General features: G+C 35.3%; 1 protein-coding gene across 4 annotated transcripts in view; it reads left to right on the plus strand.

Moving 5' to 3' along the window:
• Positions 1-17951, plus strand: part of C16H8orf34 (chromosome 16 C8orf34 homolog) — a 371793-nt gene that overhangs the window by 145838 nt on the left and 208004 nt on the right. For 3 of the 4 annotated variants that reach the window (XM_057790534.1, XM_057790535.1, XM_057790536.1), the window contains one exon: positions 471-637. In XM_057790534.1, the coding sequence (XP_057646517.1) occupies positions 471-637 (167 nt within the window). Of the gene's footprint in view, positions 1-470; positions 7868-17951 lie in introns of those variants that run through there. The other variant, XM_057790537.1, reaches the window with a different exon arrangement.

Consider the following 17951-nt stretch of genomic DNA (forward strand, 5'->3'; position numbering starts at 1 on the left):
GTTCCCTAAGTTGAGAGGGAAGGAAAACAGAGGAGGTGACCATAGGGAGTCACGGAGCAGCAGGAGGGAGGAAGCTATGAGTGTAAGTAGTAGGTTTTGATTATAATGAATAAAACAAGATGCCAACCGTATTCTAACACTTGTGGCTTACATGACATACACTTGCTGAAATCAGGGAATGATTTAGATGTTCTAGCTCCTGCAGGATCAAAAAGGCTGATAAGTATGAATCCGAGTCATGGGGCAGCAATCAGAAGAAACACTTCATGCTGGGAGGGCAAACACTTGCATCTCCATACTGGGGGATGAACTGAGTACTAAGGAGTGTGTCAGAAACATGCTATTTTCTATATCCTGGGGGAAAACAAGCAATATGCGATACGTTTATGTGATATAGTAGTGGAATGAGAATGCATTAGTTCAGTAGATTTTCATTACCGGCCACAGCTAACACATCAATATTTCTTCAGCTTAAAGATGGAGCCCAAGACGAAAGGATTAAAACAGCAGCAGCAGCAGCATAAGAAACTTCTAGCTGCAATGCTTTCCCAGGATTCCTTCGAGTCTGTCCACAGCCCCACCCCATCTGTAATAGAAGATGACATTGACAATGAAGACGATGCAATGGAGTTGCTGGGTAATTTTAAAAATTAATCATTTCTCTTTCTCCTCTTTTCTGGCATTGTAAAAGTGTGCAGGAATTGAGGGATTTTAAACGTTTCGAGTAGTTTCGTCTAAGGCAAAGGGAGCCCTTGAGGGTACACTTTCTTTCCATTAGACCTTTATGAAGTTGCATGTAAGAACCAAACTGAATCCCTGGACGCATGTGAAACACTCCCTAGACTGTACTATGTGCTCGGTGTATGCAGAGCTCCACACACTGACTACATCCAACTTTATTCCGTGTGCAATTGTGATCAAATGCAAATCTGTCTGTTTCGTTTTTTTGATTACACCTATTGTCTTTAAAATACACCCTCTTCCTAACAAGTCCCTCTGATTGTAAGGTTACTTTAGAAAAATATCGTAAAATTGAAAGATGTTGGCAGTAAATTGATGTTTGATGTTTTTCATAACTGATAGGAAGTTCTGCATACATTTTAATGTCTTCAAAGACTCAGCACCTTCACAAACCTTTGTTCATGTGGTGGATCTAGTTTTTTTTTTATAAATATAGTTTTTTTCTTTTGGTAGTTCAAGTATGTGATCCTGTTCCAATAGAAATTTATTCATAAAAATTGTTAATTGAAACTCATTTTGGGAAATCACTTTTTTGAGGGAAGGGGAACAAGATATCTTGTGTGTCTCTGGCTGTCTTGAAACTCACTCTGTAGACCAGGCTGGCCTGGAACTCAGAGATCACCTGCCTCTGCCTCCCAAGTACTGGAATTAAAGGAGTGCACTGCCATGCTTGACTGGAAAATCATTTTTACATAAGAAGAACATGAAGTTTTCTGTGCAAGTAATCCAAATGTAAAATGGTGTGTTTTCAATTGAGTGATGCTATTCTATTATATAAAATTTATTCTATTTATTTAGAATATTCTATTCTATGATATAGAATTAATTGGGACAATTTGCATATGCTTTTATGATAACATACCATTATATTTAAACTGAAAAGAGAAGAAATAATGTAATTACATACAGATATGAATGCACAGAAAAAGTACTTTATTTAAAAGTCTAGACCATATTTCTAGGAATGAATGTTTACAGCAGTAAATTATTTTCTATAAGAGATTATAGGTCTCCATGCATGAAGCTGCAAGGGTGTCATTCAGTCGATCTTTTCTAATGGTCTCGTGCCTACCTTGAGTCTAGAATTAAGGAGACTGTATCATGACACTTTTCATTAGATGCTATTGGACCTTGTTTTCTTTTAAGCACTTACAAATCATGCACGTGGAAGAGCCTCTCGATCTTGCCATGGCACTTTCCTCCTTCCTTCATTCAATACACAGACTTTGATCTTAGGACATAAATTAAAATCATTTCTGTTTGTAGGAATTTTGCAGTCAGGTCAAAAACCTAAACTCATCACTTCCACCTTATTCTCTACCTGTGCTATCACAGCTGTCTTTAGTGGGGACTCTTAGTGCAGGAGTGGGGGCAGGAATCATGGCAAGCTTGTTTGAAAAAGTTGGTTCCTCTGCTTAGTCAAGGAGAGCAAGGAGGTATAAGCTTGAGAAGGGGAGGGTAGGCAGGCTCCTGGGGGCTTGTTCAGATAGGCAATGGACCTTCGGTGACTGTGCCTGTAAGTGGATTTCCTGCTGGTCAATGACAGCAAAAGAATTGATCAAGGGACTCTAAGGAGGCTCACTGCATGCTGATTGTCTCTAGACTTCCCCTGCTCTCCTCACAAATGTCTAGCTTTCTAAGATGAAGACCAGAGGGGTGGGTCTAGATGTCTCCCTCGTGATAAGCCATTAACAACTGGCTCTCATTCATTCATCTTCTCACTGTAGATATTTAACCTGTGTTCTGACCAGGTTTAATGATAAAGAATAGTGAAAACTTTCACTATGGGGTCTTACACAGCTTCGGTCTGGTGGCTGGTGGCGTCACTACTCTCTGAGTGATGAGAGCTCCTACGATAGCAGGAAATGTTCAAGCATACAGAACTAGCCTTCAATAATGCCGTGTGCAGTTGCCCTGGTTTAAGAAATGATTCAAGAGAAAAATGTGATTGCATACACCTGAAGAAAACACAAATGTTAATACCTTAAAAATTTATGGAAAATCAAAATTTAGGCATAGAATCATTATTAAGATGTAACAGATACTGGTGTTTAAAATATCTTTTGAGAATCTACAATATGTTGTAGAGTTTGATATAATGTGTTTTTAAGGGTTCAGTTTATCACTATCTATGCCATAATAAAATTAGCTGAAAATGTAGCATGCATGGGAAGTTATCTGTAAATGAGTAAAAATATGGTTCTTAGCCAATATCAATATATAAATGAATTACCCATTAATAAAATTGGTGGCTTAAGGGGGAAATCTTTTAGTGGAAGTAGTAGATTCAAATAAAAACTAATTATTGTTGTTGTCTTTATGGAAATGTAGTGTTGTTAATATATGCTGATTATATATTCACAGCTGCTTGATTGTATGTCTGTGCATTTATTCTGCAAATCTATTAAGCATGTGAAAATATATTTTAAGATCCACTTTATGTTAATTTATACCAGACTACTTTAAATCCTATTTATAAGTTCTTAGTGGATAAATAACTCCTCATTAAGTTAATATTATCTATCAGACAATGAAGTATCTGAACGTTGAGCTTTAAAGAGATACCAATTTTAAGTATTTCTGAAAGTGACTCTAGATATACAAAATGCAGATGACAAACATTCTCATGCTCACCTCAAATGATGAAGTTTTCAACCATAAACATAAGACAGTCTCAATTATTTTGGTGATTACATTGGCACATGGTAATTAAAGTGAACAGAGATCACACTTCCTAAACATGTGCTAAAATCAAGAGTTTTTCAAAAAAGGTGTGAGACCAGACAAGCTCCCCAAAGCTTCTGTAGGTTCTCTTCCTTTATCCTCAAGGAAAAGTTCAGGAGCTACTGAAGGACATTAGCTGTGCGAATGCCATCCCATTTCCCCTAAACTGCATGTTTTTATCAACATGTTATAACTATAACAGTAATACTTGTTTGATCATTTTCTATGTAGTTTATGCCAATTTATACTCATTAAACAAAGAAAACTAGAATTTAAAGATACAACTACTGTATTATACACTTTAGTTTGGAATATTATAAAATATTTGGGCCTTCTTAGATTTGATACAGAGGGAAATACCTAAAATTCGTATTGCAGAGATGCTAAAACCATTAATCATACTTAGTTATACTTTTGGGCCTTAGCTTAGAATTATATAAATTTAAAACTTAATTTAAATCAACTTTCCATTGCCTCAAATAAACGTGGTTGTTATAAACAGAATTTACTTGTTTTAAGATCAGTTAAGTATAACTGGAGTGGCAGTCCTTGCTGAATGCAGTTTCTAGGGTTATAATATCCTATTGACTAAATGAACTCGTTAGTGAAATGTAAAGTGAACCTACTAGAAAGACTCATTAAGGTGTGGTGCTCTTTCAGCCAATTCTTCTGCACTGTGATGAGGTTTTGGAAAAATAAACATTCACTCTCATGTGTTTGGTTAAACTGGAGTCTTTTTTCTATCAGAAATTTGCTATAAGACAAGAATGGGGCATTGCATCTGATGAGAGATAGAGCTGCCACTGTGGCACGAGAATTAAAAGAAAGAGGTCCCAAATGTCTTTTAGAAATTCCTTAACTACATGCCTGTATTTGAATGACATCTGCAAGCCAGTCAGAAACAGAGAAGACAGTCAACACAAGCCTCTCCAATTTTGTTTCTTTATAGAATTGATTATTTGACAAGTCAGAATAGCAGCTAAATTGTTACTTTAAAATAAACCAACATCTTTATAAAAATGATTCTTTATAGAAATTCTGAGGACTTTCAAACATTAAACCACTGGATGTTTCAATATTACATTGAAGATTGCTTAAAATATTAATTCTTTCAGTATAGTACAAAAGTAAATTAATGCAAATTAGTTCCAATTATAGATAAAATATATTGTACTTTAAAACACTCAGGTTAGTATTGAATATATTGAATAAAACGTTCTTAATTCAAGTAGGTTTTATCCTTACATATATAATATTCCAACAAATTCCATTAATTATTTTGCAGCTGATCACCACAATTAACTAAACCGTATAGAAGAGCTGCAAATAGATTTTTATAATTTCACTAACTCAACCAGTGCAACTAAAAACCTAAGACATCCTAAAATTGTGTGAGCTATCTATTACATGCTAAATATTTCCCCTGTAGAATGCGTCTGCTCCTGTGTTGGCATCCAGGCTTCCCAGTAGGAACTTCAAATGGCTTCTATGTTATCATTGCCTGTGCCAGTGCCATGACAGACCATCACTGTGTGGACCAAGGACTTTAATACTGTGCTTAACTCCTTCAGCTTTAATGCCATTTTAGAATATCTTCCAGCACATGCATTCACAAAGCAAACTGTGCTGCTGCAGGGTGAGAATAATGAACAGCATGAGGAACGTTACCTTATATTTAACTTTAAAAAGCTATTTGATCTTTTGAGTTTAGAGATAAGGGTGGATATTGTGGGAAAGTGGATGGGCATGCTCTGTCTCTCAAGCCATTCATTCGGTTTTAACAGGTTTAGTTCTAAAGTGTGTAGCTATCGCTTACAGAGTGGGTCTGAGTGTAATACCTCAAATTTGAACAAATAGACAAGTCTGGATTACGGGTGCTGATTTTCATGATTTGGTTTGCCTGTGAATCCATGGGTTCACCTTTAAACAAGATGTCAGTGTTCCCCATACCCAGGATTTTGTTCGTTAGATTTGAATGTGCTCATGAATGCAGGTTTTACTCAGTAAAAATACCTTCCCCACTACTTCAGTAGATTCCACTGCAAGCAATCGATCGAACTCCTAAGACCCTTAATAGAAAAGTAATGTACAATAAGTTAGGAGAGTCGATCATTCATGAGAAAGCTTTCTGAGTCACCCACACTCATTTAAAATGACCTCTGGAACCAGAGGTCTTGCTGAAAAGCTTTGCTCCCATAGTTACTGTTATTGTATCTCCTGCCTTGCTTCCTGTTCACTGTACAGGAACACTGGAAGTGTGAATACTTTGACTTGAGAGTGACTGTGCTTATTCCTGCATAAATCCCCCCAAAATGATTGCTTTCAGATTCTACTTTATTAAATTAAAACCTAAGATTATTTCTTTCATTAAGTGCTACTACCCTCCTTCTTTACTGTCTAGATTAATTTGTCTTGTGTTTGAAATTCTATGCATGCTTCATTCTCTTCATTCTTTTGGGTTTTTTCTTTCTTTTCGGAGATATCAATTTTTGCTAATAGCAATGGATATTGTAGGTGGAGATTGCTCTTTAAATAAATATCATACAAGATGCCACAAAACATATACATATACCGCCTGATAGCACTTGCATGGCATGTGAGAAATGCTACACTTTCTGTCTGTGAGAAACAGTCACTTAACAAAATGCATTGATCCAGGAGAAGAAAGTTAGTAGTTTGCCAACAAATTCTAAACCCATAGACAAATTGTTCATAATGTTGATTTCACCTCAGGTGAAAATTTCTGAATAAGGGAAAACTGTTTCCAGTTATTTGTGTGTAGTTTTTCTTAATATATATTGATTGCTTGGACTAAAACATGCATGGTTTGTTACTTACTAATGGCAGCATTTAATGTATTTTTCATACGTGTGCTGTGGCTTTTCACTAAATGTTTTGTGAGGTGTGAGCCACCATGTGGTGTGCTGTAGGTGACATGGTTAGATACCTGTGTGCTACTTCTAAAGACCAAAACATTTTTCAGGCTGCCTCTTGCCAGTTTTGTCATTTTTGCTTTTATGTTGATCTTTAATCTTATACTAATTTCCAAGTTACTAGCAATTAGTTTTAGAATGCTGCTGACACTACGTGCCCTCCCTAGTCCACAGGCAAAGACATGGGGTAGCAAGATATTCTCAGAAAGTGACACATTCCTCTTCCATCATAGATGACAGGAATACTGAAAAAAAGGACATGGATTTATGTACAAAACTCTTCTCCCAAACCAAGCTCTCTTTTTTAACCCCTGTCTGTTTTATGTAACTGGAGGCAGAAGAAAATGTGTGCTTTCTTTAACTAGGCAGCAATGCCTACCCACAGGAAGATACGGGGCTCTCAGGGCCAATGAAATACTCAGAAAGAAAGGGCATAGAGGCTGAACAGGTGACCTCACACAAGCCTGCCATCTGCTAAGCAGAGGCGGTGATGTCTGATACTTATTTAGAATGCAGAGGAGATTGCTAGATTTATTTTTTCCTATAATGCATGGTTTATAGGAGGAAAACAAAATTATTTTGTGCATATGCAGAAGTTCACACTAATAAAGACATAGCATGGGAAAGAATAGAAAAGGGATGCAGTAGCAAATTCAATCTGTAACTGAGGCTGGAGAAATGGCTCTATGGTTAAGAGCACTGCCTGCTCTTCCAGAAGACCTGGGTTCAATTTCCAGCATTTACATAGCAGTTCACAACTGTCTGTAACTCCAGCTCCAGAGGATCTGGCACCCTGGCACAGACATACATGCAGGCAAAACATCAATGCACATAAGAGTAAATAAATATTTAAAAAAAACAGAATCTAGAACTGTAATTCATGTTTTTTCATAGATCAAGTAATGAAGTTGTTAAAATACACAAAATTTAATACTGCTTTCAAGTTATGTTGACAAATATGAAAATATTTGAACAATTTTGGTTCTGTATTAATGAAAAATTCAACCAAATTTTATACTAGTGTTAAATATTATTCCTTTTCCAAATACTTCATATATGGTGATGTGGTATTCCAAGATGATTTGTTCGGTCATAGTAATTATTTTCATGTACTAGCAATTTGAGCTTTTTGCTTTATATGAGACTTATTTGAAAATCCACTGAATCACAACTTTGTTATGTTTTTATTAGTTGATACAAATGAATTGTAAATAATTTAGCATTTGCTTGAAGTTTAATGTCAAAATCAAAGCTTATTAAAAACATGTTGTAATTCTTCTGATTTCTTCAAACCTGGTTTTATAGCTAACAGAATCTGTCCAGAAATTTCTATATCATGATATGCCCAGCCATGTGTCTAGTCATTTTCAAACAGAATCCTCAAGTGACATGGAAAGCTGAAAAGAATGTTCACAAAACTTGCCAAATATTTGCCCAGACAGTTGCTCTTGTTAAATAAAACTTTCTTCAAAAACCATTAACAACTATGTATATTTTTATGTATATTTTTGGGAATCCCAAGTATTTAAAGTGTTCTTATCAGCAAATTTCTTTTAAAATTATTATGTTATTTTTTCAAATATAATATTCTCTAAATTTCCAAAAGAAAAATATCCTTAACAACAATAAATACCCCAGTTATTGATGTAAAGTTTTTAAGTAAAAGACCACCAAAGAGTATAGAGAGGGATATGAAGGCACTCTGATGGGGATTCATGAAGATTAATCATTTTTATTACATTTATTAACCTAGCTCCTTTCTACAAAACCGAGCTGAATGTCTCTCTTGATGTGGGTGACTTTGCCCATATTAGAAATCTTAGATTTTACTTAGTTTTAATGTCTTTAAAGCTCATTTTCCCAAGCATCACTAGTAGGGGTTCAATGGGCTATTTTAACTACTGACATTTAGAGACTGTGCGGTTCAAAGTATTAACGTAAGATGGTATTAGTACAGTAAAGCGAAATTCACTTTAAGCTTAGGGAATTAACTCTCAGGAGCAGCACGGAGTATGGAGTTAGTAGTAACAGTGTGCGCTTTGTGTACAAACAGTTTTGTTGATTACTTGGCCGCTGTTCCAGATGGTAGAATCTGAAAACAGGAGTATCCCGCAGAATTGTTGCTAGAAAAATGGGATTAATAAAAATGAGAGCTAAGGTTTTGTACAGACTAAGCAAAATAACTCATGAGAAAGTTCTCAACCAACAGATAAACTAGAAAAATTCATGTAATTTCTTAAGTGAGTTCTTTTTTCTTCTTCCCTTTTAATGCATGAAATTGAGTTCCTGTTAGAAAGAACAAAAAAGAGAGGGAGAGAGGGTGTGGGGGAGGGAGGTTGCAGGAACACTTAGGTCTCCATATATTAAGGAAATATTTCTACAAGCTGTCATCTTGATGTTGGTCTTTTAATACTTTCTAAATGGGTACTGACAACTTTCTGAAGTCGTAACATAAGTTTATTTTCCCTGCTACTTTCGATCAAATCCTAGCAATAAATGTAATACCATTATTATAAAAGAGCAAGAGCACGTTCAAATTCTTCTGATAATTTGAGCAATTCTTTCCAGCAATGTGAATATTCATGTTATTTTAAAAAGTACCCAAAGCTAAAAATCTTGGTATGATTTTCTCATTTGTTTTAGGTTTTATTACCAAATTGTCTGCTTCCATTATTTATAGCCATGGTCACTGGCAGTTCTATATCATGGAAAGACAGCATCTGGGGTGTGGAACGACAGACCACAGGTCCTGTGGGGACCTCACCTTATGATGAGAATGGAGATCTGGCATTGAGAGACTAGCTTAGAGAACTCAGTTGTTTCCAAAGCTTTCCAAGCTTTACCTTGTTTCAGATTGCACAATGTTTTATAATTCTCTCAATAGAGAATCGGCATCCTATAATATATGTAAGCCCCCCCCCCCGTGGGTGTGTGTGTGTGTGGGAGAGAGAGAGAGAGAGAGAGAGAGAGAGAGAGAGAGAGAGAGAGAGAGAGAGAGAGGAAGAGGAGAGAGAAAGAAGGAGGTTTTTTTTCCTACCCAAGATTTAAATAGATACCGTTATCTTCCTTTTGACATTTATGACCTGAAACTTCTCAAATAGCATTGATAACACTGTAATATCCTCTGAGTCCTATATCTTGGAAGCTGAGTTAAAAGTGTGTTTTGTAGTTTAAGATGAAGACTGTGTCTATCTTTGTCTAGCATAAGAGGACCAGACAAACTCTGAGGTACTTCATTTTTGTTTTGATAAGAGAAATTGAAAATGGGAGAGGGGTTACTGTCCCACACAAGAGCTTTTAACAGAAAGACGGAGAGACAGAGAGATGGAGACAAAGAGACAGACACAGAGAGAACTCTAAGAACATACATTTAAAAGCAAAAGTCAAAACAAAAGCGCAATATTCCTTTAGTAGTATACGTGGACACTTGGATTCTCCTACAGAAATGCTTAAAACAGGAGTTATTATTATAAAGCTTAATGGTGTTATAATACAAATATTTGTGTTTATAATCTAATTTAAGAGTGTTTATTTATTTAGTATCCAAAGATTTAAGTAAGTTCTTGGTTATAAAATAAAGAAGACATGATGAGAAAATTTGTACTTGTTCATTATTGATCTTGTACCATCTCTGATATTAATATTCTTAGTTCCTCTCTTTTCCCATCCCCTCCTTACCTCTATTCTCCCTTTCTCTTTCCCTTTCTGAGTTGAAAGCTATGTTGTCTAGGAAAGTATTGGAAATTAAAGTCAACTATTTCATCATAAACAGGGGACAATATCAAAGGGAGATAAACAATCACGAACAAAAAGCCATCCAAGGTAAATAGGAACAAGCCAATAATACACAATGATAAGGAAAAAGCCAAAATAATGCCTTAGAGAAAACAGTGTTTTGTAGAAAGAAAGGTTAAAACACTTGGTATTTCTATCAAATAAAATAAAAGAAGCTGGACTTGTAGCCCTGCACTCAGAAGGCTGAGGAAGGAGGATTGCAATTTTGACCAACCTAGGATATCTACTGAGACTATGTGTGTGTATGTGTATGTGTGTGTGTGTGTGTGTTCATGCTTGTGTGTGGTATGTGTGTGTTATATGGAAATAATGATCTATAGTGGCCAAAATAATAAAAAGTAAAGAAGAATATGGATGTAATTATGTAATTATAGCATCTGGTGTCAAGATTACCCCAAGGCCACAACAATTAGGATGGTTAGGCACTGGTGTAAGGACAGATTAGTGGGTTCATTGGGGCTAGGAGGAAAAGGAGGAAACCTCCACATTTATATGACCCATTAGCTTTTAGTGAAGGTGGTTTGAGAAAGGAAGAAAACAATTTTAAAATATTTCTGCTGGAAGAGAAAAGTGACAAAATAAATAAATTCAAAACTACTTTATGACATTAAAAATGACTTTTAGATAAATATGAGTCCCACTTATAAAAGCAGACTTTCAATCTTCTCAAATAAAGTTTAGAATTCATAATATTGTTCTATGTAATACTTACCTGGAGATCACAAAGTTTACTAAAGAGAAAATAAAAACTTGACAAACTGTGACTCATTAAAATTATGACTTTCATCTCACAAAGTAAGAGAAAAGAAAAGTGTTGAAGGCTTTCTACTCTGTAGCCAGGAGCAATACCAACAGCACAGCTGTCAAAGCCTGCACCCACAAAACTCAGAACCAACACAAATGAATTTTGTAACAGGACAACAAACCTAAGAAAAATAAGCAAAGCTTGACAACGCAGAATAGACAAATGTGTAAGCAACATGCAAGGAATGTCGCAACATCATTATCCACCAGCGAAATTTGATTTAAAACACAAAGCACCACATCTTTCCAGCTAGGCAGGCTAAAGTTGAAGACCAAATAGCAAACACTCAAGAATGGAGTGGTCAATTCTCTTAAGCACCGCTGAGAAGTCTTTAGAGAACATGTCTGGATGGTTTCTTATACAGTTGAATATGTTCTTTCCCACTGATCTAAAATTCCCTGCAGGTTTCCAGGGGAAATAAAACGTGTTCTCACAGCTGTACTGTGTCAAAAAATAAACTACTGAAAATATTCTCGGTAGAAAACCATCCAAGTGCCAGTCACTTGGTGCTCCCATCAACAGCTGTGGCATAGTCAGCAATAGGAAGTGGAAATAGCAATGCATCCAAGAATATGGATGATCTTCATTACCATCGACTCAGTTCTGTCCCCAGACACCTATATGTTATTAATAGCCTAGTTCAATGTTATTGCAACCTGAGATGTGACTCTCTTAGGAAATAATCAACTTTAAATGGACTCCTATGTGGTGTGCGCTAATTAGATAAGATTAACATATGTTATCAGAAAAGTTTCTCTAACAATCTCCATGTACACATGATGGGTAGGATATTTGCATAGACAGTGAGTATGTGCAAACTGGATGCTGATCCTGGACACTTAAGCCTCTAGAACTGTGAGTGACCCAAAGCATTTACTAACACTGTTGAGCAAATGAAACCAGTGATTAGACTTTCATTTAAGTTAATAATAATACATTCATGAACAGGTAATTTAATGGTCAATAGATCAGAATGGTAGAGTACGAGGGACTGACTGGATATTGGTACAAGGAAACCTCCTGGGTGATGAAAATATTTTATACCTTAATGCATAGATGTGTCCAACTCACAAAACTGTACATATATTTTCTCTGTATTTCATCACACATTGTACTTCTAAAAAGCACTAATTCTTACTTGGAATAAACCATGATAGCATAATATAGAGAGCCAAAATTAAACTGGACATTTGACATTTCTGAAGTGAAGTTATGATTTTAAGTTTCTGATTATGAGTGGATTCATTTCTACTTTTTGGAATTCAATCCAATTTTACCTCGCACATTTTAATGCTGGTTGTAAGGTGCATAAATATTAAGGGTAATTATATCCTTGTGAAACATCAACACTTTCATCATTATTAAATCTTCTCTGTGCTATTCTGACATTTAATCAGCCTGTAATATCGCTGTTCCATCTCTCTTGTTATCGGGGTCAGTATGGGTTGTCTTTCTGTATTCATGTATATTAATAATAATGCATTGTGTATCTATATTTATTCAAACATGAGAATATTATGATAACGCTGACAACTTTGATCTTTAATTAGGTGTAATTTAGGATCCTGAGATTTGAAGTAATGATTGATGTGATTGTATTACTAGCCACCATTCTGGCTTATGAAGTATGAATTATCTTTAGTTTTTATTCTTATTGTCTTCAACTTTTCTTCCACCTCTTGGGTTTTCTATTTGCTTTTGTTTGTTTGCTTTTAGTTTTATGTGTTTTCTTTTCATTGTTAATGGGATTTGGAAGGGTAGAGCTGGGAAAGGGGCATTTTGAGTCAGTCTCACTACTCTAGCTGACCTGAAACTTTCAATGTAGCTCAAGCTCCCCTCCATCTCTCAATCCTCCTGTCTCAGTTGCCCAAGTGCTGAGTTTACATAGTCTTGTTCACGTATACTCTGCTTGTCTCCTGCTTTTCGCTTTTGTCAAAGATTTATCTATTTTATGTGCATTATGGTTTGTTCGCATCATGTGTGTATGTATACTGTGTTGATGCCTTGTATGCACAGATACCAGAGCAATCTATCGGATCCACTGGAACTGGTGTTACCAATGCCTGTGAGCCACCATGTGGGTGCTGGGAAGTGAACCCATGTCCTGGCAGAGCAGCAAATGTTATTAAATGAGGCTGATCTTTCCTGTCCCAGTCCTTTGCTTTCAAATGAACATTTATGAGATTCAATTTCTCCCCTTTCTTATTGAGTCTGTAGTCTTTTTCTTTCTTAGGATTTAGATCAGGGTTTACAATTTCCTATTATAAGCAAGTCACCTTTAATTTATACTATACTGTATTCTTGGCAAACTTAGTACTTTATGATACAAAAAATAACCATAATTCTTCATTTCTGCCTCTTCCATCATTCATTGTATATTTGCACATATGTGTGTATAAAGAGACACACATAAGCACATTGCTACTATTATTTTGAACAATTTATCTGCTATATTAACAAAAGTGTGTGGCTTTATTTTTCTTCCACTCCCTTATTTTCCACTACTTTCCCTTTCTTTACATATTAATAAATGAAGTTTCTGATATACATCATTTTCTGTATCCTAGAAAAATTTCTGACATTTATCAAAAAGTATGTCTATTGATAATAAATTTTCTTCATTTTTACTCGAGACTTTTTTCCTTCTAATTATTTATTTACTTTTATTTTTAGTTTCCATTTCTTTCCTATTATATTTATTGTCTTAGAACTTTTATTACAAATCAATTCTATATATTATGGAATTATGGTCTGGAGGGGTTGTTTTTTTCCCACTTAAAAGCTTTAAATATTTCGCTTCTTGTTCTTGATGTGTACACAATTTCTGACAAGTTGAGTGTAATTTTATGTTTTTCTTCTAGTTTCACAGTTTAGTTTAGCTTTTTGCACTTTGCATACAATACGCCTAGCTATAATGCTGTGGGTGTTCAGACTGTCTAGTGGTCTCTGAGACTCTCAGATCTCTCTTACATTAACTCGGGGGAAAATTTCAATCATTATTGTTTCAAATATCATTTCTGTTCCTTCCTTTCTTCCTTCCTTCTTTTCTCTTCCTCCCTCCTTTGTTCTTCCCCTTTTCTCTCCTCTCTCTCTCTCTCTCTCTCTCTCTCTCTCTCTCTCTCTCTCTCTCTCTCTCTCTCTGCAGTTGCTCCACAGTTCTTGGGCATTCTAATCTTTTTTTATTTTTCCATTCTTTTTCTTTCCATGCTCTTCTATTTTGTAAGCTTTTATTGATAAATTCTGCATCTTGAAGACCTGTTCTCTAGCCCAGCGCCCATGCTCAGTCTATTAATAAGACCATCAGAATTCTTTTCCATTTTTCTTCCTATGTGTATGGTAGCCAACAATTCCATCGTTATACTAGACACCTATACTTGCATTGTGACTAAATTATCTATTCGAGTCTTTAGTGTAATAATTACAGATTTAAAAACAAAGTCGGTAACCCACCATCCTGCCATATCGGAATCTGATTTTGATTCTTACACTCTTGAAATTGGTGGGTTTGCTTTTGTTTCATTGTCTTTCAGTTGCTTCATAATTGCTTTCCACAGACAGACATGATATACTAGATAAAGTGAACTGTGGTAGATAAGACTTTAAGAATGCAGAGCTCAATAAGATATTGGGAGTCAGCAGTGTTTTGCAGTTCTGAGCTTGAGGCTCCCTCTTTCAGCAACCCTGTGCTTCTTGACCTTGAATCTCAGAAGTGCTGTTCACACAACCAAGCTTAGCCAAGACAGCGTATCTAAAGATAAACTCTTATCTATATTTCTCTTGGTGGTCTCACATCTCATATAAGACTCTGTCTGCTCCGTGTCAAACTCACTGTGTATGCCACATCTGTTCTATTCCTTTCTCTGCTATGGAGATTGAGTGGTTCTAGCACCAATTGTTAAACAAAGATACTTTCTTTCCATTGAACTCATGTGGAATTTTTGCTGAATGTAAATTTACCCTAAATATACAGATTTACTTCTGAAAATTCAGTTTTACTTTTTGATCTAGAGGTTATCTTTATATGGTAAAGAAGTTTCACATAATCACACACAACACAATTCACCAGACCCAAAGTCAATATGAAGTGTAAGATCTATTGTGATACTCCACATCTTCACAATGACTATGCTCTCCGGAATTCCTTGAGATGCATAGACTTAGAATTTTTCTCATGCTAGTACCACACTGTCTTGATTTCATTCTTTTTTCTGTGCTAAGATCTCAATTTGGAAGGTGTGAGTCCTCTAACACTGTCTTTTGAAAATTTATTCTCACTGTATTCTTCTTTCATCATTTTTTACATGTTTTTACTATGAAATATGTTAAAGTTCTGGTGTTTTCTGTACATATTGAGGTCAGCATGTGATTTTAATTGTTATATTATTACCCGGAAATATGCACTGATATTTATCTGTTATATCAACTCTGTCTTCCTGGGATAAAGCCATATTTGATAAGTCTAAAATCTTGTATATGTTGCTGAAATCCATTTGTCATCATTTTGATGAGGTTTTTGTGTCTGTATCTAAAACAAATACCACTTTTATATTCTTTTAATGTCCTTATTTGCATTGGGTCATACATTACTAGTTTTATCGCATGATTTAGCAAACATTTCCTCCATTCTTTTAATTTTGGGAGTTTGTGAAACATCGATATTTATTATTTAATATTTGGCAGAATTCTTCAGTAAAGCCATTTGATGTACATAGAATACTAAATTCCTAGCTTACTCTATCTGCTTGAAGACCTGCTTGTTTGTTTCTTCATGTGTTAGTTTTGATGACTTGTGTTTTATTATGAATGTGTCAGCTCTTTAGAGATACGTTCTCCCCCCATCATGTGGTTATTCTGGGTAGTCTTCCTAATAAGCCTTTTGTTTCTCAAAGGTTAGTAGTAAAAGCCCATTATTCCAGATGTTTTTGCAAACTATTTTTACATTTATTTTATCAGAGAGTGCACATGTGCCACAGAGCACAGGTTTCAGGAGAGGGTTCTTTCCCTCCACCGTGTAGAGTCTCAGGATCAAGCTCAGGCCTCAGACTTAGTAACAAGCCCTCATTCTGGCTGAACCATCTTATCATCTCCCATTTCTCAATTTAATATTTAAAAATTTCTCAAACATTTTTTCTTGGTCAGGATAGCTAAAAGGTATATGGTATTATATTAAAATTAAATACTATATTAAATATTAATATATTATGCTTAATATTTTCACAGAATCTTTTTTTGACTAACTTAGTTATTATGTTTTTTCTGTGCCTCGTAAGATAAAAGAGCTAGAGAATATTAAAAAAACACAAGAAAATATCTACAGACCTATAAAGTATATGTTAATGCTTCAGGGCCAGAGAGATGCTTAGTGGTTAAGGGTGCTTGCTGTTCTTACAGAATTTCGAGTTTGATTCTCAGAGCCCATGTCTGTCACATCACAATTGCCTATAACTCTAGGGAATCTGATACCTCTTCCTCACCTACAGGCACCTACATACATGTGGACATACATACACACACACAAAGACTGGTACTCATCCATATACATGAATTTACAATCCCCCATTTAAAAGCTAATGCATTAGAGATTTTATAATTCTGTTGAAAATAAAATATATATGTAGATATAAATGGATACAATTGCATATTTAAATAAGGGTTGGCTACTGTACTTAATGGTTACATGATTGATTAAATTTAATTTTTACAATACTCATTTATGGTGAGTGACATCACTCTATTGCAGTTGAGCCTCAGAGCGATCCAGTGATTTGGAAAAGGTCGTAGCCCTTGTTACCCAAATGTTGTATAACAAACACATCATGGAACTGTGTGTGCACCAGATACACATGCACACGCATAATCCATGTAGCAAGCATAGTATAGTAGTGTGAATGCTTACACACACACATTGCTAAGATTCTGGAGGAGAACAGTATTTTACAGTGCTGTTATACAGTACTATTGTATTCTTGTTGCATAGCTTCTACAAGCATACAAGCTATACGACAACCTATTTAACAGGTACACTCTATGTAACAGGCCATAGTACTGTGCACCCACACAGACACATATGCAGGTATAATCTATTCACCTCATCTACAACATATTAAGCCCTACAGAGAACCATTGTGCTGGCTGAAAGAGTAAACATACATGGAACAGTACTTGGTGCGTGGTACAAGGGAAATTTTAGTGAACGTTTGTTATTTTCTTTCTTTTTTCTCCCTTAAACATTTCACTGTGTAGAATTCATATATTTAACTTGTAGTCTTTAACTTTTAACATAATTTAGCAAAGTTCACTTGACCCCTACTTCTAGCCTTCTTCATAATAAGAATGACATTTTAAACACTTGTTACTTTCCCCTCCAGTCCATTCCATTTTGCTTGTTTGCTTTCTATAATTTTAATTAGACCTGGTATTTTAGTACTCAGAACTTCACTTATATTTAAAGTCAGAGTTTCTTAGGATTTACTAACATACCCTTCTACTAACAGACATGGTACAAAATTTGCTTTTTCTATTACATGTCTTTCTTCTGGATTCATTTTGCTGACTTCTCAAAAATCTACTTCAATAATTTCTTCCATTGGACTCTTTACCAACCCCCTCTCATTCTCAGCTAAAACCAGTTAGTACCATGGTTCCAGGAAGGTAGTCATTTCTCATCAGCAATTAGGAGACATTAGTTCAAAGAACCAATTGTGACAAGATTCTCCATGTGATTTCTCTTCCCTCTGACATATCACTGTGTCTTCCTAGCCTGGTCAAATGCATTTAAAGAAAACGCTATCATTAACTAGTTCACACACAAACAAGATTGTAGAAAAACGGTCAACCAGGTCTAATGAACTCACTGGCAGATTTATAAATGTCAAAATTTTGTTAAATAATTTTTAAGAAATTTTTTAAGAAAAAGAAATCTCAGTCAGTTCTCTCGTCCCTCTAATTCCAGT

The sequence above is a fragment of the Chionomys nivalis genome, chromosome 16 (assembly GCF_950005125.1).
Source record: "Chionomys nivalis chromosome 16, mChiNiv1.1, whole genome shotgun sequence".
NCBI lineage: Eukaryota > Metazoa > Chordata > Mammalia > Rodentia > Cricetidae > Chionomys > Chionomys nivalis.